This window comes from Pyxicephalus adspersus, chromosome 11, assembly GCF_032062135.1.
Source record: "Pyxicephalus adspersus chromosome 11, UCB_Pads_2.0, whole genome shotgun sequence".
Classification (NCBI taxonomy): domain Eukaryota; kingdom Metazoa; phylum Chordata; class Amphibia; order Anura; family Pyxicephalidae; genus Pyxicephalus; species Pyxicephalus adspersus.
The window spans coordinates 55,108,384-55,133,808 of record NC_092868.1 but is presented as its reverse complement, the minus strand read 5'-3'; the positions used below and the strand labels follow the sequence as shown (position 1 = coordinate 55,133,808).

General features: G+C 40.3%; 1 protein-coding gene across 4 annotated transcripts in view; it reads left to right on the top strand.

The window, feature by feature from the left end:
- CDON (cell adhesion associated, oncogene regulated) overlaps nt 1-23,553 on the top strand; it is an 82,277-nt gene extending 58,724 nt beyond the window's left edge. For 3 of the 4 annotated variants that reach the window (XM_072427293.1, XM_072427294.1, XM_072427295.1), the window contains 19 exons: nt 5,360-5,492; nt 6,307-6,576; nt 7,170-7,316; nt 7,737-7,880; nt 9,195-9,482; nt 11,207-11,476; nt 11,721-12,077; nt 13,554-13,789; nt 14,083-14,257; nt 14,366-14,494; nt 15,593-15,793; nt 16,904-17,085; nt 17,249-17,354; nt 17,478-17,600; nt 18,217-18,441; nt 18,733-19,004; nt 19,118-19,197; nt 19,353-19,567; nt 22,026-23,553. In XM_072427293.1, coding sequence (XP_072283394.1) covers nt 5,423-5,492; nt 6,307-6,576; nt 7,170-7,316; nt 7,737-7,880; nt 9,195-9,482; nt 11,207-11,476; nt 11,721-12,077; nt 13,554-13,789; nt 14,083-14,257; nt 14,366-14,494; nt 15,593-15,793; nt 16,904-17,085; nt 17,249-17,354; nt 17,478-17,600; nt 18,217-18,441; nt 18,733-19,004; nt 19,118-19,197; nt 19,353-19,567; nt 22,026-22,183 — 3,648 coding nt within the window. In that variant the 5' untranslated portion in view covers nt 5,360-5,422 and the 3' untranslated portion in view covers nt 22,184-23,553. The remainder of the gene's footprint in view (nt 1-5,359; nt 5,493-6,306; nt 6,577-7,169; nt 7,317-7,736; nt 7,881-9,194; nt 9,483-11,206; nt 11,477-11,720; nt 12,078-13,553; nt 13,790-14,082; nt 14,258-14,365; nt 14,495-15,592; nt 15,794-16,903; nt 17,086-17,248; nt 17,355-17,477; nt 17,601-18,216; nt 18,442-18,732; nt 19,005-19,117; nt 19,198-19,352; nt 19,568-22,025) is intronic. The other variant, XM_072427296.1, reaches the window with a different exon arrangement.
- Nucleotides 23,554-25,425: the final 1,872 nt, after the last annotated feature.

Sequence of the window (25,425 nt, the reverse complement as noted above, 5' to 3'; positions counted from 1 at the left end):
CTATCACCCTTCTTCTGCTGTCTGTCTTTGTAGTTCTCTTCTTTGACTTCCATTTCACCTGAGAATCATTCAATTCAAGCCTCTGTGCTTTGCCTTCAAATCCCTCCACAGTTCTTGCCCCGCTTAACCTTTCTGGCCCCCAATGACCAATTAATGCTTCCTCACTCATAACCTCGTCACACGCACAGCTCCAAGACTTTTCTAGAGCTGCCCCCACTCTCGGAAATGGTCTTCCTGGTCCTATTCCTCTTGCTCCTACTTTCTGCTCATTTAAAAGAGCACTCAAAACCCATTTTTTCAAACTTGCCTAACCGTCTTCTTCTGTCTTTTAAACCAGCACTACTTCCCACCATTCCATTTCTATTATGTGGTACTTCCCCCACCTCCTAGATTGTAAGCTCTTCGGGGCAGGGTCCTCTCCTCCTCCTGTGTCACTATCTGTATCTGTCTGTCATTTGCAGCCCCTATTTAATGTACAGTACTGTGTACTATGTTGGCGATATATAAATACTGTTTAATAAATGACCAGGCCTGAATGATGTAACTCAGGGAAAGACTGAGAACAAGCAGGTAGGATTGCTGCCTGCTCAGTTTTTTTATGTTGTAAGTTTAGTCCCATTAAAGGTCAAGGACATTGGTAATACCTGCCAAAGATTTTAGCCCTTCTTTGCTCTGCAAAGCTTTAAAGAATATGTGCCCTTCTCTTTGTGCACCCTAAGGCCTTGCTGTGAGCATGCTTTACGAATCACATAGATAAATGAAGGAAGTATGCACATGCCTGAACATAGATGGTGCCATTCACTTGCACTGAGCTGTTCTCCGGAGTCGCTACGTGCTGGAATGCTTCCCATTGGCCAGGAGGAGTACGTTCAGATATTTTATGAACTCATCCATCTGGAACCCTTCTAAAACCCGAGAAGAATCCATGCTCTGTCTAAAGTTTGTGCTCCAGTTTTGTAGGCCTACTTTAGCTTCAACCCTTTGCAAGAGCGAAGAATGTCATTTGTGGAAAAGTAATTTACGTTGGTCACAAAACACTGTTGAATTTTTCAGAGTTGTAATGTGCAGCTGCTTCCTTTTGGAATCCTGGATGGTGGTTTTGGGGCCCCTGCCTATTGCTCATACGTAGGTATTTTACAAAACAAAACAAAAAATGGACACATAGAGAAGTGATGAGGGCTCTGTGGGATACTTTGGAATCGACTTGGAAACACAGCCAAGAGAACAGCATGGGAAAGGCCCGGTATAAAGCTTTTTTTTCTTCTTAATCACCAAGGAGCCCCCAGCCGAAGGAATGTGTCAGTTTATCCTCTCTGTAGGAAACCTGTCAGCTCCACTACCTTCTCAAAGGTAACACAGTGGGAGATAGGCCAGCATCAGCTCCCGCCATATAGACAATGGCATTGCCCGGGGACAGACGTGGGGCTGAATTTATTGGGTAAAAACCAAAAGGTACAGTTGCGCTCTTTGCTTGACGTGACATGTATTTTTCATGGACCAAACGAACCAAGCATCAGATAGGTTTCTCTATACAATATAGAACGATAAATACTCAAGCCAGCATTTTATTAGGTTTTCTCTACAGGTATACCCATTGGTCTTAGCAGAACGGACCTGGGGGCCCATGTTCAGGTAGAGTTGGACTTTCAATAATCTCTGATCTTACACTCCACTAGTGCCCACTTGCCCATTGCTTCTGAATTGATCTTGCGATTCCCAGCTTTAGGGATCTTGGTCCCTGATTTTCTGTAGCACCGGTGAGTATTCCACAGGTGCAGTTGCTCTTATGCCATTTAGGTACTTATTACCTGGCCCGGCCCACATCATTTGTGCATTTTAAATCACAGTGTATTAAAATTTGGTACAGAGTATAAAAAGGTCATAAATGTTGCATTAATGAATCACCCTGGGTAACGTGATTTTCTGATTTATAGACCCAACTTACTGAAAGATGGCTGCCATAGGATATAAATGTCACGGGTTACACAGGTAGTTCCCAGCTCCTCCTGGTACCATTTTAGAGTGGTAGTTGGGTTCCCAGTAGGCTTTAGTAATTCTAAAGATTACTACTCAGTCCTGCCAAATATAGACAGACAAGGGACACTCAATTTCTTTATCCACACGTGTCACCTTCTAGGCTTTGCAAAGATATGAAAACTACGATGGGCTACACAGAATTGCAAAACTTTTGACTAGTAAAACAGAATAGATATTGAATGTGTATATAGGCCAATGCCTGGAATTTTGCTGTAAGTTTGGTGTTCAGGGGCTTTTGCTGGACCCTTTGTGAAATTTCTTATTGTGCGAGTATATTAAAGCTGTAATTTGTTCTTGTGAGCTTGGACTCCTACGTAGCGTTCAGCTTGTATCTACAGCTAATTCAAATATACGATCCCTGCACATACCCACATAGTTTCCTGGAACCATGGACTTTCCTACTTCTCCCATTTCAGTAACATTTTTCAAAAAGTCAGAAGTTCAATCTTGTAAAAGTAAAGTGAAGCTCTTGCCCATGACAGCCAATCGGATTCCAAAAGTTCGAGCAAAAGTTCAAAACTAAAGGTTGGAAGCCAATCGGCTTCAAATAGTAATATGCTCCCAACCTTTTCTTAAAGTGAACCTTTCGGTGACCTGTTACGATCTATAACAAAAGTATATATTTTTTTTAATTGATCATAATTGCAACATAATACATTTATAGCAAGTTACCTGGTGAGGGGGCAGATCTTTGACATTTGTGAACACAACCCAGAACTTCACAGGCACTGGGATTTCCATGATTGTGTCATCTCAGGACAAGATGTAGATGCTGACCATGATACTTGGAAGTGTTGGCTTAACACATATGCACTCGCATTGAATTGAACTTCTTTCTAGGGGTCTTTGTAAAGCAGATGAGATCTGGAGCTAAAGGGAAAGTTACCTGTGGCAACTGAATTATTTGTTTGATTTGTAAGTGGAAACTGCCAGTTGTGGGCAGCACCTTGGCTTCTGCTCCATATTTACAGGTCAACCCCACAAGTGTCTCCAGTTATGTGCGGCCTTTACAGCTCTCACATAAATATTTATGCATGTTATTAGTAGTTCTTTATAGAAGGAAACTTGTATTTTAGGTTTACTGACCCGAGCAGACACTGTAGACTCACACGAGTGCCCTGGCGGCGGGTAATTGAGAAGGTTCCTGTGTATCATGTGGGCGCTTGAGTCTTCTTTAAATAAATATCTGTGGGAGAAGTTTGGCAGAGCAGCGCTGTGTGTTACTCTCTGGTGAAGTGCTCCATGTTGACGGGTCCCCTGTTTATTTTGCTCTGCACACTCTGTGGACTTCTTGCTGCTCTTGAACTGAGAGAATGTAAAATAAACCCAGTGAGCTCCCAGCAGCTGTTGCTCCCTCCTGCCAGCTGCTATTCCCTATCAATGACGGACAATGTAGACCCAGCAAGAGCTGCTCAGTGCTGTCTCTTCCTCTACTATTTGGGTTGAGTGATGACTTTTTAGTGCCCTGCACTGTGCCAGTAGGACTATGAGAATGGCTTCTGCTAAAAGGACACTCAGGGTTGGACTATTAGGCATGGTATTCTCTGTCTAAAGGGGCCCTGATCCAAAGTGTGGTCTGTTCAGGGACCTTAAATCTCCTTCTTTCCTTCTGTAGGATCTTGTAAAATAGGTTGAAAAAAGTGATGTAAGCACTGGTGTTAATAAACTTTTACCATGCATCTCAGGACCCACTGCGGCCTTTGCATGTACTTGTATTGCATTGCTGCCTATCTATAATTCTGTAATGTATATCTGATATACTGCACTGAAAACTATTTGATTTGATAATGCACAGGAATATGATTTGCCTATGATTCCTCAATGACCAGCGTATGTTTTATACTTTACTGCTGCCTATGTTGAAGTCATGTATATCTAGTACACTCCATTGCTGTCTATGATATAGTACCATACATACATAAGCCCTAACCATTTGGACCGCTGACAGGTGAAGTAATAACATTAATAATGTAGTTACAATGGAACCTGTCATTAACGGTTATCACGTAGCAAGTAAACAGCCAGTTCCTAAAAGTGATGTGTTGCAAACAGGAAAAAATGGATAGTAAGAAGGCAGACCGGAAAAGATAGTAGCGCCTTGGTGCTGGCTGCTGCAGGACAGCTTCAGAAGTCTTGTGGAGTCAATGCAATGAAGGGCCATCCCTGTCTTGGCAGCACAAGGGTGGCCAAACAATATGAGTCAGGTGGTTTTGTTGTTTCCGTATATTCAGTATATATCTGCTCTATATGATTCGCAATGGCCTATTGTACTACTTTGCTGCTTACGTCTCATTGTAGTAGCTTGCCTTTAGTTCAGTAATATACATATAATGTTTTTCACTATACAGCTCCTTGTCAATTATTCAGTAATTTATATGTGGTGTACTATTCGGCTGTCTGTTCATGATTCTGTAATGTGAGTCTAGAGCAGGGGTGGGCAAACTGTTTGACCCGAGCCACAATGGGTTCTAAAATTTGAGAGGCCTGGCCAGGATCAGATGGATGGAGCGAGATTGGGTCGAGATCGAGATGGGTTTCACTGAACGTGACGTCATGACAGCCCACTTCCCCAAGCCCAGGAATTGTACAATGAGACATGGTCCGTGGCTCTGGTTGGTGCGGCCCCCCAGCAGTGTCCTTCTCCTGACCCAGTTTGGGGGGCACTGGCCAGAACTGCGGACTGCAGATCTACTTCAGCTGAGCCACTGAAGTAGAGAGATAATGCAATGGGCCGGATAAAAAAGTCTATTGGACCGTATATGGCCCGGAGGCCGTAGTTTGCCCATGTCTGTTCTAGAGTATAACATTCCTGTTTGTATGAGTCCATAGTGCCTGTCTGCCCAAAATTTATCCATTTTGATCCAGTGTACTATACTGCTTATCCATGTTTGAATATTTTATATCCAGTATACCACAATGATCTAAAAAATATATTCTTCAGCTATGCGTATCTGAAGATTGTGCTGCTTATTTATACACTGATCTGAATAGTATTGGATTCCTAATTCAGTGAAGCTTTTCCGCGTTGTAAAGTACATTATTAGGCGATTATAGTACATTATTATTAAGTACATTGGACTATAGTACATTATTAGGCGATACATTGCCTGGTTTTACCTTTCTTTGTTTTAAATCCTAAATCTAGGGACTTGTATTCAGTAGTATTTGTGACATCACCCACTGCATAACAAATTGGTTAATACTTCAAAAAATGACTTTATATAAATGCATTTAGCAAAGTTGAAGAATACCCTAGAATGTGATAAACAGTGTAATAAAAGATTTGACAGTAAACATATTTTTGATGCCTTTTTTTCTCCAGACTGTGTCGGTTTTCTCCTATTCTCCCGGACGTTTGCACTGTTCATCGGTGTGACACAGCGCTATGCATCCAGGGCCGTGGCATCCACTACTTTGTTTCTCGCTTCTCTTGCTGTACACACGTGGAGATTCAGGTATGGATTTTATTAGTCTTGTATTATATTGTGCTCCTATAGCAAGAAATAAAAATATTTTTTTATTAGTAGATATTTTCCATTTCTCAATCATCATCCCACTCTTTAGTCCTGTTCAAAATAATCTCCGCTTTCCACCAAATATCATTTTTCAGTCATACTTCTCACCTTTTCTAATCTCCACCTTCACATCATTCCATTCAATTCTGCACCTTATATCACTCTTCAGTTGTAATCTCCATATCATTCCAGCACATACTTCCTGTATCACTCTTCACTCATACCCTTTACTTTATTAATCTACTTCATTGTATCATTCCATCAACATTCTTCTTGTCTAACTAATCTCCATTTTCACATAATTTCTTAGAGATGTCTTACTCCTAGTATCAATCTGCACTTCTGTCCATTTTCATCTAATTCCAACGTTATCTCATTCCCCATTCATTCCTCACTCCTTGTATCACTCTTCACTTATCCCTCTTCACTTATCCCTCATCCAACTAATCTTCATCTTTATCTCATTCCATGGTGACTCCTTACTCTGATCTTACTATTCACTTATACCCCTCACCCCAGTAATCTCCATCTTCATATCATTCCAGCAAGATATCTGTGTATTATTCCCTCTCATGTTCTTCATTGAACTAATATCTTCTTCATATCTTTCCATTGAAAGCCTTTATAAATTATATATTTCATCCAGTTAACTCTCATATCATTACATAATACATTTGTCAACATACTTTACATCAGACTTGGACCCCTTTGGTTCATGTGTTTTGATAACTATTTTGTTTTTCTTTTTATTAAGATGTGAGGCCCCAATTCCTATCTGAGCCTCTTTCCACTGTCCAGAAGCCTGGAGTGCCGGTGACATTATTGTGTGCTGCAGAACCGCCATGGTCCCTTGTTTCTTGGTTATTTAATGGGAAAATATTGGAAAGAAACCCGGATGTGGACATCCAACTTGGTCATTTGACCATTTTGTCCCTGGGGCTGCACCATGCTGGACGATATCAGTGTATGATCAACACCAGTAGGGGCTCGGTTATCAGTGCCCCTGCCAACGTGTCGGTGGCTTGTGAGTATTCTTGCACACTCGACATCCAATACTTAAAATGATGAAGGGGAAAAACAGAATTTAGTTGTAGATTAGATTTGTCCTGGTTGAGTCTTTTTAGAACAGTTTATTTTTGTTTTATCTAGGTTACAATTTCCCTGCTCACTAGAAGTAACTTTTACATTATGAATAGGAGTGTCTGAAGCAATAGCTTTTATTATATCTGCACAGTAGGGAAAGGATATGACCACCGTACCAATACATTCTGTGTGCTTCCTACTTAGCAGCACAGTGGCTGTTCCAATCCAAACTGGAATGTGCATGCCCACTACAGTCTCCATTCATTCCTATGGAGTTTTGGCGAGTAAGAAAGTGAATATTTTCAGTTGGTGGGCCCAGTACATGAATCTGTTGGTTTTGTGTGCATGGCTGAAGCACAGGTTCACTTTAAGCAGATCTCTTGCATATGTGTAGGCTAAACTCACAGCTAGACCGTACGTCTGTGAGGGTTCTGGTCCAGTTGGTAGTTAAGCCCAGCCTAGTGGAGTGTAACAAATTATGCCATTTGATGATGCTGGACTGTATATGACGCTGTTTTCTTCTGTGTTTTACAGATCTCGGTGACTTTGAATCGGTCTCCAGAGTCACAGTGGTGGCTGAAGAGGGAAGCACTGCCACTATTACATGTGGCGTCCCATCCAGTGTTCCACGTGCCCAGATCCATTATCGAGTGAAGGTGAAATGGCTGGACAGATCTACCGGTAAGTAGACAACAGTGACCTTGTCATTATTTGTGCACCATTTAGTCTTGCGGCACTGCTTGCGGAAAATGTGTGAACAAAACCACACTGGAAACTTTCTCAGAAGATATTGTAAGCAACATTCCATCAGATACAACTCTCTTGTGACTCACTTTCATTTATTCAATCATTGTGAGTGAAAGGAATTAACATTTAGCCCCAAGAACTGGTAATGCCAGACTCCAGGAGAGCTTTTGGGGTTAGAATATGATTTCTTGTTTCACTTCAGTGGACAGGAAGTGAAGGAGATCTTGCCATATGGAACACAGCAGCGGAGATCCTGCTTTTAAACATTCCTCTTTCTATTTAGAACTATCTATTTAAAGTAAAATGTGTTTGTTGAATCGAGTCTATAATAACGTCCTATGTCTTTTTTATTAGACAAGTACCTAATCCTACCCTCTGGAAGCCTTCAGATAGTAAATGTGACATTGGAGGATCGGGGATCCTATAGATGTGCCGCCTATAACCCAGTCACACATGAGCGGAAGATAAGCCCTTCTGTTTACAAACTCGCTGTTACTGGTGAGTAGATATATTATATGACATTTTCTGTTTGATTTTTGTTTTCTCAGTCCCAAACCAACCCCTCAAATATTTACAAAATCACACCATAGACACATATTTAATGCAATAGGCAAATTTTTCCTCAATCTTCGCAAGTGAAATCGTGTGCACAACCGCCAGCTTGCTGTAAATGCTTTTCGAAAAGAAAAATGTTGCTCTATCAAGGTGCTTTTTTTTCCCCCCCGAAAGTTATGTTAGTTTTCAACAAATCATTTTTTTTCTTTATACCAAATGAATTCATTATTTTTGGAAATTCTTTTTGTGTAGTTTCCTGGCACAGCTTTCATGGTGTATGAATCAGGCGGCTCTGTGCTGGGTTTTACGCCCACATGCCTTGGCGTCTCTGTATACAGCGTACATAAAGTCCTTGTCCAGCTTGATTCACTTTGGATGTGAGGAAAGCGCACCACAAATTATATGTAAAAGGCGTCAACCCCACTGCTATTGTTTGGCGCTCATCGTTCAAAGCAACATGGATACATTCTTTAGCCGTACTTGAGATTATACATTTCTTCTGAAGGAGGACTTTGTGTCCTGAGTACACAAAAGATTTAACATGACATAAACTGTACAAATTTGATACGCCATGTACTTCCAAGTTTTTTATATGTAATGGTAAAATCGCATGACAGCTCGTTATTCCTTGGCCAGGGCCAAATGCCTCTGTAACACCTATGACAGATTGGATAGGCATTGGGACTTTGTTTGGCAGGCAATGGATAAGCATTAAGCTGGAATTGTGGCCAAATGACTCCAGCTTAGCTACACATCTAAACCTCTCAAAATATTTGTAGATTTGTTCAGCAAGTTTTTGGTGTTTGCACAGTCCTGCCAGATAGGACAGTCAGGATGGTGACACCTTGTTAAGGTTATGAATGGTGTTGTCACCTCATTGCCTCTGTTTCCTGATGATTAGGGAAGGAGTAGTAGCACATGGTCTTCACCCCACTAGGTCAGTATGTTCACAGTGTTACACTGACATCTGTACGCAAGGTGGTAATGGCCTGATTGGCTGACACTGTTTGCCCCTACTTTGGGTGTTGCTCTGTTGGCGATTTAAGCAATTTTTGTTCTGTTTAGATTGTAAGCTCTCTGGGTCCTCCTGTGTCACTATTTGTATAATTTGCAACCCCTATTTAATGTACAGCGCTGTGTAATACATTTGTGCTATATAAATACATTATAATATATTCTGTTGGTTATATTATTTTTTAAACTTGTGTATTCTTTTGTTTCACAACCTGTTTTTTTTTATTTATTTTATTTTCGCAGCAGGTTCATCTCACCCAGATTTCAACCCCATACAATCAGTCCTTACTCAGCGTTTGTCTGTACATCTGCATGAGACGTTGACTCTGGAATGCGTAGCCGCAGGGGTCAATGCCCCCCATGTTCGTTGGTATAAAGATGGGCAGAGTGCCACAGATAATAGAAGGACATTGTTATACACTAACCTCGTCATCAAGAATGTGGAAAGACTGGATGCCGGGAATTATTCCTGCCTGTTGGCCAATGAAACTCAGGAAGTGGCTCGCATTAACTACATGGTCATTGTTCTAGGTCAGTATGGAACTTTCATCACCTCTTCTACCAATCGAAATGTAAAATGCTGTCCTTGCTGATCCTTTTATGGCTTTTTTTGTACCACTCTTGCTAGAGATATTATATATATAATGTCAGCCTTTGCCATATTAATAGTTATGGCCTCTGACATGGCAAGACAAAAAAAATGGTGTTGATGTAATAATATATAGAGCAAGCGAATGCTGTGATGTACAATTCACCCAAATCTGGACATTTTGAGTTTCCAGCTGGCCAGGTGCAATATGGGAGATTACGTCAATCTGCAGCCCTCCTTAATTTTAATGATGTTAAATGATGAGTCCTTGACGATAACATTCTGCTTTTTATTAAGACTTTGGCCAGCCCAGGTTGGTGCCCTAGGTGTATGTCAGGAACGGTTTACTTTCAGTTGTGGTTTAAACACTGCAATTATCTGAATTTATTTCCAGGCTTATGTAATAGGAACACTCATTCCCCTGGCATGGGAAGTCAATGCTGCTGGCAGCACACAACAACACCCATCTCTTTTGGCACGTTCCCGATGCCACCACAACAAGCCCTCGATTATGTTAGACAAGGTGTCTGGCTGATGAATGCCGAGCCAGTAAGGCCTTCTGGCATGGTGTCTGAGCAGCCGAATCCTTTCCTTTAATGGTGTACAGACAACTCTTAATGCTGGCAATTTATACCACGTCTTGATTTCATCAATTAGCACATTTCCTCCTGCGTCCCGGGACGCTGTTCCTGTGAAAGGGTCTGAAAATTGCGCCCTGTGTTCCGCTCGTGTCACCTCACACTCTGCCGGAAAGTGGCACCTCCAGATGTGACGGCTCACGTCCCCGAGGCCTCTTGGCACATAGACTGCTTTCTTACCTACGTGTGACTTACATATTTATTATGTGTATTTTAGGTAAAGACCCTCGGGTTCCTCGCAGCTGCTGCAGGCTAAATATGACTTTTCACACACTGATCCCAAAAGTTATTCTGTGCCTCTTATAAGATATATATGTGGCCAGTATCAGTAGAACTCCAGGCAAAGTTTTCATGTTTATTGCTGCTGCAAGGTGACCCCTTTACTGCTTCTCATCCTTGGAATTGGAAATTGTTTTCCTGCTATTTTCTATAAACTTAGGAAGAATAAAAAAAAATGTATCCCATATTTTCACTGTTACATTGAAAAGATTTCACCTGGAGAGATGAGCATATAGGCTTGCACTAGGACAGGAAGAAATAGAGAAATATATTAACCTGACCTTTCCACGTTACATGCAGCGTCCTCGAAAATTGTTTCTTCCTTAATATGGGGTCTATTTTCTCCAAAAACGGCTAATAATATACAATAATATCTACCTATCCCATCCATATGACACCTTGCATGTCCGCTCACTCTGATATGAGATGCCTTTGGTGTGCTATAGGTGAATATAATGCATATGCTTCTATGGTAGGAGAAAGCAGCTGGCGCCCCCTTGTGTTTTTATAAAACTTTTACCAACTGCTGGCATTGTTCTGGAGCAGGAAGAAAGTAAAGGGACTTTGTAGCCAATGACAACTATTGGTTTATTTTCTTTCCGCTGGTCTCTGTCACATGCTGATTCACTGTAAAATATTCTTTAGACATTTAAAATTATTTATTGGATTTAGATTTATTTCTAAGCTCATTTTCAGGCTGCAACCAAAAGTATATAGATTTTCCTCTAATCTGTATTTTCTTCTTGCAGAAGCTCCATCGATTTCCAGGGCCCCCGAGGACCAGACGGCACCGGCAGGCAGCTATGTCACGTTTACCTGTGAGGCGCAGGGTAATCCGGCTCCAAATATCACTTGGCTGCACAATACTGTGAGCATTTATCCATCATCTCGCCTCCGCCCGCGGGGGAACACGCTGCAGATCAGCAATGTGGCTGAGGAGGATGCTGGGATGTATCAGTGTATGGCAGACAATGGGGTCAGCGCAGTCCAGGCCTCTGCCAGACTCCACGTACAGCCAGGTAAGAACAATTGAACTACGTTTTATTATACCGAGCTCTGAACACTTCTTTCTCCACTGCGGTCAGATCTATGAAGGTTGGTCAAGGCTGTGCTTGAATAGTATGAAGAACGTCAATTTTCTAACCAAGTTAAAAAGCTTTAGCATGAAGCCACCTTTGACCACAGAAATAACCAAGTAAAGATGGTACAGACGGATATTGTGAAATATATTTTTGAATGATGCCAATTTTTTTTTATTGGTAGGTTCTGGCTCCAGACCAACTATTGTGTCCCCACCTTCAAGTGTTAGCGTAGTGATTGGAGACTGGGTAACCTTAATCTGTAATGCAACCGGAAACCCCACCCCTTCCATCCGCTGGTATGATGCTCGCGGGCCAATCAGCAGTCATCCCTCCCAGATCCTTCGGCCTAAACCCCGCAAGGCTTTACATTCGAGGATGGTGGATACTCCCAGTAAGGATCCGTTACATGTGATCATGTCTCATCCAGGAACCAGTTCCTTGTACATCCCTGCTGTTACTGTGAAGCATGCTGGGAAATATACCTGTGAGGCTGTCAATGAGTTTGGTTCAACTCGGGAGGAAGCCATTCTGACTGTTGGTAAGTCCTTGTCATTGGAGCAAAAATATCATAGACCTGCATTAAAAAGAATCGATATTGTACTGCTGATTTTTTTTGGGTTGCTAATGTGCCCCGAGGGATTTTGTTGCATTTAATGGCTAAAAAACGATAACTGGAATAAAACCCTGCAAATTTAGTATAGAATCTAGCATGGGGTTAATACGATAAACACTGCTGGGGGCTTCTGAAGAAACTGTACAATGTTTCTGTCCCACCTTTATGTTCTGATGTCAGAATAACTTCTAGTTTCTCTGCACAGACAGGTAGGAATATTTGTAAAGGTTGCAAAAGGCAGAGTCACAAGGCATGACAGGCAAACATTGTATTATTCTTGTTTATCAATTGTATAGGCTGGGTGCATATTTCAGTTTTCTGTTATTTGGATAGGATTGGTGACTTTCTCAGCCAAAATAGTGGTTACCTTAGTGAAGGTAAGTGATAAACTTAAGAAAATGTCTACTCCAAGCTAGTTTTTGTAGGTCCTTATTATCTTCTCTTTGTGTTCTGCAATTCACCAGCATTCACTTTTTTTTTCTATGATTATAAGCAACATAAGTCTTAAAATCATCGGACGTCATCCACTAGCCACCAGGGAACTGAATCTCTATCTCTCCCTGGTCAGCTTTAACCTTGGCAGAAATACTGTGCTTTTTTTATTTACTTTGAGAAATCTCACTAACACACTCCATCTTATTCTCCATCCTATCTTTTCCAATGTGAAACACATAAGCTACCTAGTTGTTTGATGACTCTCACTAACCCCTGAGGAAGCCCATACGGCGAAACGCTTCGGGACCTGACACCAACCTTCTACCTATGTGTTCCACAATTGATTTTTTTTAGGAAGACTCTGTCTCATCATTCTGATTTGTATTATGTTACATGTTTAATCACTAGCTTATGTGTTTAGGTGGCTTATCACTTTCTACCTTCTCCTTTCTTTGTTACTATTTTTGGGGTTAGCAGAGCTTCAATTGCAAGGAACCCCAAGCCCACTTTATTGCTATTTTTCAAAATCCTACTAAATTTAGCATTTCCTTTCTGTGTATATCTCCATATTTAAAGTCTCTCTGGAGAGTCAGATGCTGCTCCCATATACAAAGTGAAGCTTCCTCACAAAGCTCCGAGCAGCAATGTTGATTGGAGAAGTGTGCAAGTGTCAGACTGCTGAGTGTCAGACTGCTGGAGATTAGGCCGCAGCTTGTCCATTGTGCTCTGTATATAAAAGCATGTAATTTAAAGCTTCTAAAAGGTATGTAGAGCTAAAGCTGTGTATGTAGATCTGTAGTGTGTGCTACCAGATATTAGTGCAGCATTAGTAGCAATGGCATCCCAGTCGTAGGCCTCAATTCTCCATACAGGATACAAATGTTTTAAAGACATAAGTCTGATGTTGTAGAATAGCTGCCCATTCACATGACTTTAACCAGGATTCTATTTTAATCTTTCATTCAGTTCCTTATGAAATCAGCACTGTGCGTCCAGACACCAGCTCACCAAGCCTTACTCGGACTGCTGCCTACTTCAGCTTCCCGCTTACCGACAAGCCATTTCATGGTGCTCTACCTCCAGAGGCACCCATCATTCTCAGCCCACCGCAAACCACTAAACCGGACGTGTATTTCCTGGTGTGGAGATCGGGGCGAGATGGAGGTCTGCCAATAAATGCGTACTTTGTGCGCTATAGAAAGGTGAGCTTATTTATGTCAGGCTGCTTTACTCCGCAGGTTGGAAGAGCCATGCTTGCTAAAGAAAATGTTCAGAATGCAATACTTATGTAAATATGTATGTATACGTTAATGTTCAATGCTGGTATCACATTTGTGGCTTTCTCCATTGACCCCCATTTTGCCAAAACAATGCAAGGGCCAGATAAGAGTCACGGAGGGCAGCCGGGACCAGGCACCTGCCACAACCAGTTGGAGTTAGTTGCACACATTGATGTGTCTGATGGTGAATAATTATGATTATGATTTTTTTACAGCTGGATGATGACGGCAATGTAGCAGGGCCCCGGTATTCTATCCGTGTTCCACCCAGTGAAAGTGAGTTTCTCCTGACAGAGCTTGAGCCATCCAGTCTGTATGAAGTTTTGATGGTGGCCAGGAATGCAGCTGGTGAAGGACAGCCGGCTATGCTCACCTTCCGGACCAGCAAAGGTAAGGTTTTAGGATTGAAGCTTATCATTCATTGGATGCAGGTTGCATTGATGATTTTTCTCACAGCTGTAAAACGTTCTCACTGTGACGTAATCTTTCCTTGTACAGAAAGGAGTTCATCTTCCAAGAGCACACCAGCGCTGTCTCCTCCGGTTGGGGCCCCCAAGCAAACTCCAAATCACGATACTTACAGTACCAACTCTGAGCCGGCGAAAGAACCCAACAGGCACAGTGGAGGTAAATGTCATGTTAACATTATACAGTCTTCTGTAGAAAAAGAAAAACCTTCTTCCTTTTTTCTTTCAATCACTATGAAATTGATACTTTCTGATATGTTTTGAAGGTCAGAGCCACTCCAATCTTGTGTTTCCTTTTCTCCACAAAATAGGATTTTCCAAACTTATAAGTTCATGTGACTCTATCAGATGTTTTCCTCTCTCAGCTCAATACCCAGTGCTTTGCCATCCCTATGCTGAACCATTTAAAGAAACACAACCCCCATCACGTGATTCCATTCGCCAATAGTGATGGTTGTTGCATTTGGGTGGATTTATGGGTTAGAAATCCTCCATATAAATAAAAGCCTCCATCCCTATTTAATGTACAGCGCTGCGTAGTATGTTGGCGCTATATAAATCCTGTTTAATAATAATAATAATAATAATGTGATGTAATATTTTAAAAAACAAGCAAAAAGAAAAATATCAGATTTGAGTGGAATTGGCATTTACTTTTAAAATGAAGCTCACACTGAATTCTGAATGTCCCATAACGATTGCCCTTTGATTACTAACTTCCTCTCTTTCTCTCTCTGTTCTTCATTTCTTTGCTCTCTTTCTCCAAGTGGACTGTGTAAGTATTTCCAAGGTGTGAGTAGCAGTCGCATCACCAATCGCTTCACCCTTTTAATACTGCTATATTTATATATCCTCTATATATCATATATATTTATATATTCTTTCGTTTCCTGCATCTTGTACTTAGTGTTTTCACCTAGCTAATGCTTGGCTGTAGGACCGGCGAATCCATCTTGGGTATCGGTAACATTTAAGTGCTCAAAATGATTCTGTTTGCAGGCCATGTAGTCAGAGCTGGAGGAACCCCATGAAAAGTCAGACTATTTTTTATAGACAATTACAGAATATTGCATTCATTGCACTGCAATGTTCAAGCTTTAAGATTTGTTTTGTTTCTAATTACTTCAAATTACTGCAAATAGTAAAAGTCTAAGTTATATTTAATTTCATTGTTTGTGCTCAACACAAGTAGTTTTCATCTCTATTGTATTCATTGTATAATATTCATCCATTTGTGGCCTTTTCATGTTCTTTTTAGTTCCCGAAGCTCCCGATCGCCCCACCATTTCCACTGCATCAGAGACCTCTGTGTACGTTACCTGGATCCCAAGGGCAAATGGGGGCTCCCCAATCACTTCTTTTAAAGTTGAATACAAGAGAATGTCGCATCCTTGGATGACTGCTGCAGAGAACATCCCCCCATCAAAACTCTCTGTGGAGGTTTCCAGTCTCGAACCAGGTACAGGAAAAGCTGCATAATTATTAGTCACTTCAGTGCATAGTCCCATTAAATCTGGAGTAAGGGAACACACAAATACCCATGACAACTTGATGCTGGATTTTACTTTTTAAGATGAACAAAAAATGTTACAGCTGGAAGTGGGTTGTTGTTTTTGTCATTATTATTATTAATAAACATGATTTAAATAGCACCAACATATTACGCAGTGCTGTACACTAAATAGGGGTTGCAAATGACTGACGGATACAGACAGTGACACAGGAGGAGGAGAGGACCCTGCCCCCAAGAGCTTACAACCTAGGAGGTGGGGGAAGTATCATACAATGAGAGGGGGATATGGAATGGTGGGTAAATAGTGAGGGTTTAAGAGACAGAAGAAGACAGGTAGGTTGATATGAAAAGATGGGTTTTAAATGAGCAGAAAATAGGAGCAAGCCAAAAAGGGTGAGGAAAACCATTCCAGAGAGTTGGGGCAGCTCTAGAAAAGTCTTGGAGCCATGCATGTTATGAGTGAGGAAGTCAGAAGTAGGTAGAAGTGGATTGGTTGCCAAAGGCCACTCCTTTTATAATGGGGTTTTATAAATATATCTCAATACTTCTAATCAGAGATTTGATTGTTTGCCTACTTTTAGTTCTAGTGCTTATGACAGAATTATTTAACATTTCAATTTTTGTCCCCTATGGATAACAAAATCTGCTGCATCTAAAGTCTAGACAAAGATCACACAATCCCTTGCATTTTATAGATTTGTGCTTCATCATTTTGTCTTTAGAGGTTGCAGAGAGTCTGTTGATTGGAGTTATGCAGACCCGTTCTGCAGTAAGTTCAGAGGAGCGGTGTGGCATAAGGCTGTCAGTATATGAAATGGAATGTGAAGTGAACTCTTCAATTCATATTTTATCTCATCTGGCAGTCTGGTTGTAGGAAATCGGCCCATTGCACAGACAACACTTTTTCTATTGTATGCAATGCATGCCAAATGGTTGTTCCAAGTTTATCCCCACTACATATACCAAGTAGTCTGTTAAATATATTTACTTCTCACTTTACGTTGATTGTTAAAACAAACTATTCAATGTTCTAATTAATGTTCTTATTCATTGAAGGGGCAATGTACAAATTCCGTGTGATCGCTATTAACAATTACGGAGAGAGTTTGTGCAGTGCGGTTTCACGACCCCACCAGGTTCCTGGATATGGCAATCGACTAACCAATCCCCTGATCATCGGCCCTCACATTATGCACACTGAGGCACAGACGGACACACAGATACTGCTGAAATGGACGGTGAGTGTATTGCAGTACAATGATACGTTTGTCTTCTGTTTCTTCACGGAAGTGCTTACCTGTAATATTTAACAAAAAATAACTTGGAGCTAGTTTTATGCTAATAAAAATCCGTATTGTATAGTATGTATTAAATATTGTCCCTTGTTCCTCTGCTTTTTAGTACATTTCATCAAACAACAACAACACTCCCATCCAAGGCTTTTATATCTACTACCGGCCCACCGATAGTGACAATGACAGCGACTATAAGAGGGACGTGGTGGATGGTACGTCTTTGTTTTGCTGGGTGTTACATGCTTAGAGATTTCCACAAAAACAAAGTGAATAAACACTTTTTATAATGTTCAGTAAATGTCCAGTAACAAGTCTGTGTCCATGTTTACTATCAGGTACGAAGCATCAACATTTAATCCGGGACCTGCAGCCAGAGACGTCCTATGACATCAAGATGCAATGTTTCAATGAGAGAGGAGCCAGCGATTACAGCAACGTCATGATATGTGAGACTAAAGGTGAGACCCGGGTACTCCACATCACACCATAGATTGGGGGAGCACAGGAATCGGCAGTTTGTTTTGATAAACATTAGGAATCTGCTGATACTGATTGGTGCTGGGTTGTGAAATATTTTGCCTGCAGTGCTTAGGCAACATCCCTTTTGTATGATGACAACCATCTTTTATTACTCTCAGGCCTGTAACTTTCTTAAAGAGTCACCTGCTAAGAGCTGTTTTACTGTCCCAGAACTACGTCTCTCATGAGCCCTCTCCCTACTCTTTAGTGTTTGAGCCTCTTTGGAGTCAGGACAGCAGCATTGTTTTACTATGAAATCATTGCATAGATGTGGGGTGCGGAAGAGTTCTGCAGGGCTTTTCTTTCATTTTGACTTGACATACATTTTCAACAATATTATGGAGTCTGCTATTGCTGACCTTCTTCTTAAAATGTTAGTCCCTTAGCTCCAGGGGTACAGAATATGGCTGCCACAACCATTCTATAAAAGCCTCTCCTGAATCTTTAATTTTTTTTAATGTATTTATAAAAAAAAATTTAAATGATCAAGCGTAGTGATCGGAAGCTCATTCTTGAGTCTCAGACAGGACTAACAGCTGTCTTTGTTCAATCTAGCCCGAAGGAGTCCTGGTACTTCTGAACTTCCTCCTCTTGAACGCAGCACAACGTCGGCCTCAGAGCGGAGTGCAGGAGGAAGCTCCGGTTCATCCACCGCTCTGGCACGGAGCGGGGACATGCTGTACGTCATTGTCGGCTGTGTGTTGGGCGGGATGGTACTTATATTGATGACCTTCATTGCCATGTGTCTCCTGAAACATCGACAGCAACGCCTCATGCACAGTAAGCCCCTCTGTCTCTTTGTTAAGAATTCCCCATGTCTTGCCTTAAGCCATCTTGTAATCCATGGCCAAGTAGAAGTCTATACAGACTAGCCTGCCTGGTCTGGTCCAAGGCTTTACCAGCCACGCTCTGCAGTGATCACTGAGTAATGGTGGTTTGGAGGGCTGTCACCAGGTTGTTTTGCTGCCCTATCTTTCAAATCTTTTTCACTAAACGATTCCACATAACTTACATCGCTCAGGTCCACACAAATCCTTTCCTGTAGACCTAACTGGGTTGTTGTTTCTGCAGAATTTGAGCCGCCCGGTTATCTATATCAAGGATCCGATCTAAATGGTCAGATGGTAGAATACACAACGCTACCAGGAATCAACCGGATTAATGGAACTGTCCATGGAGGATTTCTTGGAAATGGGAAGATCACTAATGGTTGTCCACACATGCATCATAGTATACACAATGGCATTAATGGCGTCATGAATGGAGAGCTGTATCCCACCTGCAATAATTCACATAAAGGGACGTGTCCGGACTATGAACACTTACCTCATAGTATTTCCAATGTAAGTCTAAAATGAAATTTACTATAATGAAAATGGACTGTTTATGTTTTATAATTTAGGTACAAATGCATTCTTGACACTTAACAGACCACTACAATTGTCTTGTATTACAGGGGGGCATTCTTTATACTGCCTTACCCCAGAAAGATCCCTCGGAGTGCATCAACTGCAGAAATTGCTGCAACAATAACAGGTATGTCACTACAAATTGAGTCCTCATACAGGGGAATGTATAACATGGATGCAGCACAGAGGTCAGGTTATATCTGCATCATTTTTTTTCCTACTGGATACATGTATGAAATCGATCTAAATGTGTGACCGTTGTATTGCTCTTTTTAAAAACAGATGTTTCAGCAAAACTAACGGCTCGTACAATGGAAATGGTATATCTAGGACACCACTGCAAGAGAACCAAGAAATGAAACAACTGCCGCACGAAGCAATTCCCATGATCCTGTCCTCTCCTGAGGCCGAATTTGGGACAAAGCTTGAGGAGGAAATCAATGAAAAGCCATCATCGCCCTGTTTATCAAGTCTGGATGGGCCGGAAGAGATTCCAGGTGAGCTCACTAATGGTTCCAGTGCAGACTGTAATCCGATACTGTGGTTAGGTGAAATTTGCAAGATCTTTTTTTATTGGGGACCAGTGTGAAACAAGAGATTGGGAATTTATAGATTAATTCCTAACAGGAAATTTGTGGTATTATAGAATGAACGTAGTTCAAAGACAGGGTTTTCTTTGGCAACAGTTTTTAGTGTATTCAGCAAAAATCAATAGTACATTCTCATAAATGTCAAACAATAATATCAATAGTACAGATTCATCAGGTACTTCCTCACCTTGGAGGTTAACTACTCTATCTTTTTGTAAACCTCCACAGGAAAAATTTAAAGGAGTATTTCCTCCTATCTAGAGGTAATTTACCTCTTTTGCTAGACAGAGACCAACTATTTTATAATGCATAGAAAATATAAACATATATGTGTTTCTGACGCAGCTTTGTTAACCCAACGCGTTTCGCCCAATCTAGGCTTCCTCAGGGGTGATGCTACATATGTTGATGTTCAAAGCTCTGTTTCTTGAAGGTCTCTGTCTAGAATAGGAGGTAAATGACCTCTAGATAGGAGGAAATACCCCTCTAAATTTTTACTGTGGATGTTTACAAAAAGATTTGGGTAATTAACCTCCAAGGGTGAGGAAGTACCTGATAAATCTGTACTATTTACATTTATGAGAATGTACTATTGATTTTTGCTGAATACACTAAAAACTGCTGTTGCCAAAGAAAACCCTGTCTTTGAACTACATTAATTCTAATACCACTGTGGTTAGGTGACCAAAAATGTCTGAGGAAGTAAAAGCAGGACAGAAGCACATCACCCACTCCTCTTCTAATAGACAAACTAGGCACCTACGGCAAATTATACCAAATGTGGGCCTGTTGGTTACTTTTTATCAACTGATGCATCCCAACCCAAATGTCTATGCCATTAAAGGAACCCACACGAAGTGTGCTGCATTGCTTATTCATTCTGTCTCTATACCTAGAGAATCAGAAGTGTTACCTATTGCCCTAATCATTTTGTCATCTATCCTTGCAATGATTTGCATAATGAGAATAGTTCACGCTGTTGCTCTTCCATTTAAAGGTAATCTATGGGCTTTTCCTCCCTAACTCTATCCAGGAATACTGGCATTAAAAAAAATGCTCCTTTTTAACATGAGACGGGTCCCTTCTTCAGATGTCTACATCATTACCTGTGTGATGTGGACACTTCTTTTTGGCTATCTAGCAGTGGGATCTTCAGGATCCAAAAAGTCTACTGGCATACTATCAGCAGGAGGAGGCTGCTATGCACTGCATGTAAAGGGCATATTGCAGCTTTGGATTAGCCATTCCTTGCACCCAGTGATGTTGATAAAAACACTTTTTTTTTAGGTGTATATACCTAAAATATTCGCACAGAGAGAAGTTTTATTGTCCCTATTATACTACCACCCTTCTGCTTGCCAATGTTAAGAGAAAGAATAGACTCCACGTACCTGTGCCCACAACATAATAAATTAAGCTTGGGGAATAAAAGTGGAGAAGGGTTAGCACCTGCTAAGTTTTTATTGCTGTCTCTTCCTGGTTTCTATCTTGGTGACAATAGTTGGGACAGAAATATCACCTGAAATAGAGGTGAAAAGAAATCTGCTCGAGTGACAAGTTTTAAAGGAGGCCTCTTTCTAAAGCTCTTAACTTTTTAAACTAGAAATAAACATTTCATTGGGAATGCACTTTAACCTCCCTAGCTGTTCATTTCTTTCCAGTTTTATATGTCTAAAAGCGGTACATTGTTTTTCATGAAAATATATTTTACAGTATAAGAAAATAGTATGAGTATAATAAAGTTTGAAGCACAAATCATGTAAAAATAATACATTAAAAAAAATATTTTTTAAATTTAAACAATTAAATATTATACTAATATAAATACTGTAAAATAAATGTTCTTGAAAACAATGTACTGCTTTTACACATATAAATCCAATGTACTGCATTCAATACAGTTATTTTGTTTTGAATGCAATACAAATAATTTTGAATTTCCCGCCCCACCGGCAATGTACATACACACGCACCAACGTCACGGGGAGCTCCCCCGGTGACTTATCGTGTGCAGAAGACGCTGGAGAAAGAAGAAAGACGACAAGAATGGCCGCGATGGACAACGCGGGACGTAGGCAGGTCAGGTAAGCGCTGTATTTACTAACCTTCCCCATAGGTTTGCCTACCCCGAGTGTGACTCTGGGTTACCGCTTTCAGCAACTTTTTTCTACCCCAAATCACACTCAGGGTTACCGATAGGGAGGTTAAAGATTAATGTCATCAGTACCCAGTCCAAATATAAGAACTATGCACAATGGGGTGACAGAGGAAAATTTAGCTCTGTGAATGACTGCTCTGATGGATTTTATTTTGTTTCAATATAATATTATTAACCCTAAGGATCACTTTTCTGCTCTTTTTTTAGGGGACTCTGACATCTGCGTAAAAGAAGATGATGCCATCTTGCCCCCATCTTCTGATACCCCCTCTAATGACTCCCAGAGCAGTGATGAGAACAAAACCTGGACATTAGAAAACTCCCTCAATGACCTCCAACACCAACCGCTGACACAAGAGGCCTGAACAGGAAGTGACCGTCTCCCGCTTTAAGCTGCATCACACCATGGTAGAGGAGAAAATCCAACTCATTGGCAACCTGTGAGACTGTAAATCTCAGCTCGCCCAGACATCTAAAGGCTGGTATGCCGGGACTTGTAAATCCTGAACTTTTAAAGGAGGACGCTGGTTGTTGATGTTCGATATGGAGGTGTAAGCAGCTGCCATTTACAAAGCAGAAATTTAAAGGGATTCCATTGCTGTCATGCTGTACAGGTGACCCTTGTGTGTATGCAAAAATTGTATATAATCCTTTTAAGTGGTTTCACTTCTTATTTCTAGAGCTTTGCTGCCACAAAACTGCTATCTCCACTTAGTTATTTTTTTCTATTTATAATTTCTGTACAAAATACACATTTGAAAAATAGTTCTTTCCTATTTATTATGAAAAAATCCAGAAGGAGCTATGGGATATTTTCAGTTGATACGTACAACGAAAAGTTATTTTTTTAATAGCAGACCCCCCACCCCTCTAGGGCGATATTGTAAATCTTTAAGCAGAAGAAGCATTAAAGAACCGTAATCCCAAACTACCAAGCTTTTTAATAGAAGAGCAGCAACCATTTACAGATATCACTCATTCTAAACCCTGGAGAGACTATTACCGGTTCTGTTGTCTCCCCGGCTGGCTTGGCAGCTAAATGTGATAGACGGGAGATCATTAGAAGATGGCAGAGAAAAGCACTTTAGCCCTTCCTCTGTCTGTATTATATGAATAAATTATATGAAGATATATATTTAATATTACTTATGCACTAATTGACTGTTCTAATCCCACTTCTGTACAGGCTTGTGTAAATATTGCGCTTTTGCAATTTTTTTTTCAGACTTTGCAAATATTGTCTATCAGCCAAATACATTTTTATCATTTGTGATTCGGATTCCTAATTTCCAGCAGTTCTAAAGCTAACATTGAGATTGCGGTGTGGTTACCACTTTTCTCATGCTGGTGAACCTCCCATATGCGGTGGAGATGGAACAGCGAGCATCTCACCCATAGGGAATAATTAAGGCTGTTGGCGAGAGGTTCTGCAGTGGTATCGCCGTCCCTAATAAACCTTTAGGTTTTGCAATATTTCAGCAAATAATTATCAACAGAAAATATTCCATTCTACAAGCATTACAACAACCTTCAGAAGGTTTGAGTTGTCATTATTATAGAAAGCTCTTTTTCTGTTATCTACCAATCATGTCTGGCAGATTAACTTTTTGCTGTAAATACTTTTCACAGCACAATTTTAGCATGTTTTACCTAAAACTGTTGGGGTTATTTTTTTCTAGAGTCATATTTGCTCATTTTCTTTTTTTTTTTTTTTTTTTTTTTTTTTTTTTTTTTAATATTGTGACGTATTGGCTTTTTTGCCATTGTGTAGAAATAATACAATTTATCAATATTGTGACGTATTGGCTTTTTTGCCATTGTGTAGAAATAATACAATTTATCACTTAACTGACCAATTAGTAGCAAGAATCCATGTGTGGTAGGAACAGCGGTTGTCTGCAAAAAACAATTGGGTTTTGCTTTCTATCCGGCTCTGACATCGGATTGGTTTGGGGGATTTTTTTTTCGCTGCAGCTTCAGCTGCTGTTTTGTAATTTACTTTACTGACGCTGTTTTAGGTGTCTCGGTTTATTATATTCTTATTTATGTGAGGTATTTTATTAGCCCGGCAGGCTTATTCATGTTTTGTTTTCAGCATTTTGGTGTATATAGCGCTTTCCAAAATGGCTAAACCAGTATTGGAGTTCATTAGAGACACAGCTCTGTAGTTTGCTTAGACGTTTCAAAAATTAAACTGAGAAGCAATAACACATTATGGAACCAATCTAAATCTAACACAGACAGGTACAGGTAAAAAGGTCAAACATTATTTCAATGGAAATTGATTTGTTGGAGCGAAGTAATGAAAACAGAACGTGAGCAATGAGGTGAATGTAGAAGCAAACCAATTGCAGCTGTTATTTTCTTAATACCCGGCATGATGAAATGTGAGGGTTTCCATAATTGTCAATCAATCCAGTCAACTAAAAAAAATCAATTTTATAGCTTTTTTTCCCCCCATTTTTGGATATATTGGGGAAGAATAAAATCCCTTGTTGGGTTGTATTACTATGTCTGTGTTGGCACGATTTCCCCTCACTTCCTAGAAGCGGTACCTTTTCTCTCTATTAGGAAGTGTTCCCCTCTCATCCTGTTCTGGTGACAACTGACCCATTTTAGATTTCCCCAAACATCAGCAGTGGCCTTCGTTCGTCCTGTCATTTAGACATAAGAAGGTTCCAACCCTCCCCATTCTAAATCTACTTTGTGACTGTTCTGTTGTCATTTGTATTTATTCTGACATGCTGGGACCTGGAAGGATAGACTGCATCTTTGTAGCACTTATATAACTTTACAATCACATAAACCGCCTGTCCTGCTGAAAGCGGAGTGTAGAAATAAATTATCTAATTGGATAATACAAAATACAACACAGATAGTTCTTACACATATAATACAAAATGTTGTGTGAGTTTTCCTGTGTCTCGGTATATGACTTCTATAGGTTGATGATAACTCCTTGCTATTGTATATATTGCACGTCCTTGACCCTTCCACATGACTGTGATTTCTCTTCTCTTCTCATCCTAACTCATCTACACATACAATATCTACTTGGGGTTCTGTTGAAAACTTTACGTCTGTTTCCCAAGTATAAAGTGTTTTCTTTTCATAGAACAAATACTTTATTTTCCTAAGAAAAATAAAAGCTGTAATATTCATTTTTTTAAATTGTACATAATGGTTACTGATGTAGTATTTTTTGAGGGTTTTATCAACTTTTGGGTATATTGTAAAATATTGTTATTAAAGTGACAGATGTCTAATATACAGCCTGTTGTCCTGTGTTATATTCTGTACGGATGAGACATTCTGACAACACTATTAAGAGTAAAAAAAAGTCTCTGAGGAGGGGTGAGTAAACATATACTGATATACCGTACCAATCTGGGTCAGTGCAAGTTAAAATTTAGAAGTGGTGAGCAAGTTCTGGTTTTGTTTAAGAATACAAGTTTACATCGCATAAATAAAGCTAACATAGTTATGTCTGTTGTCCTAATATACTTGGAGGTTTGGTGTATTGGCACCACACTGCCCCGGGTATGCAAATCAGTATAGAATAAATCACTTTCATAATTCACCAGTATAAATCTGCTAATTAAATAAA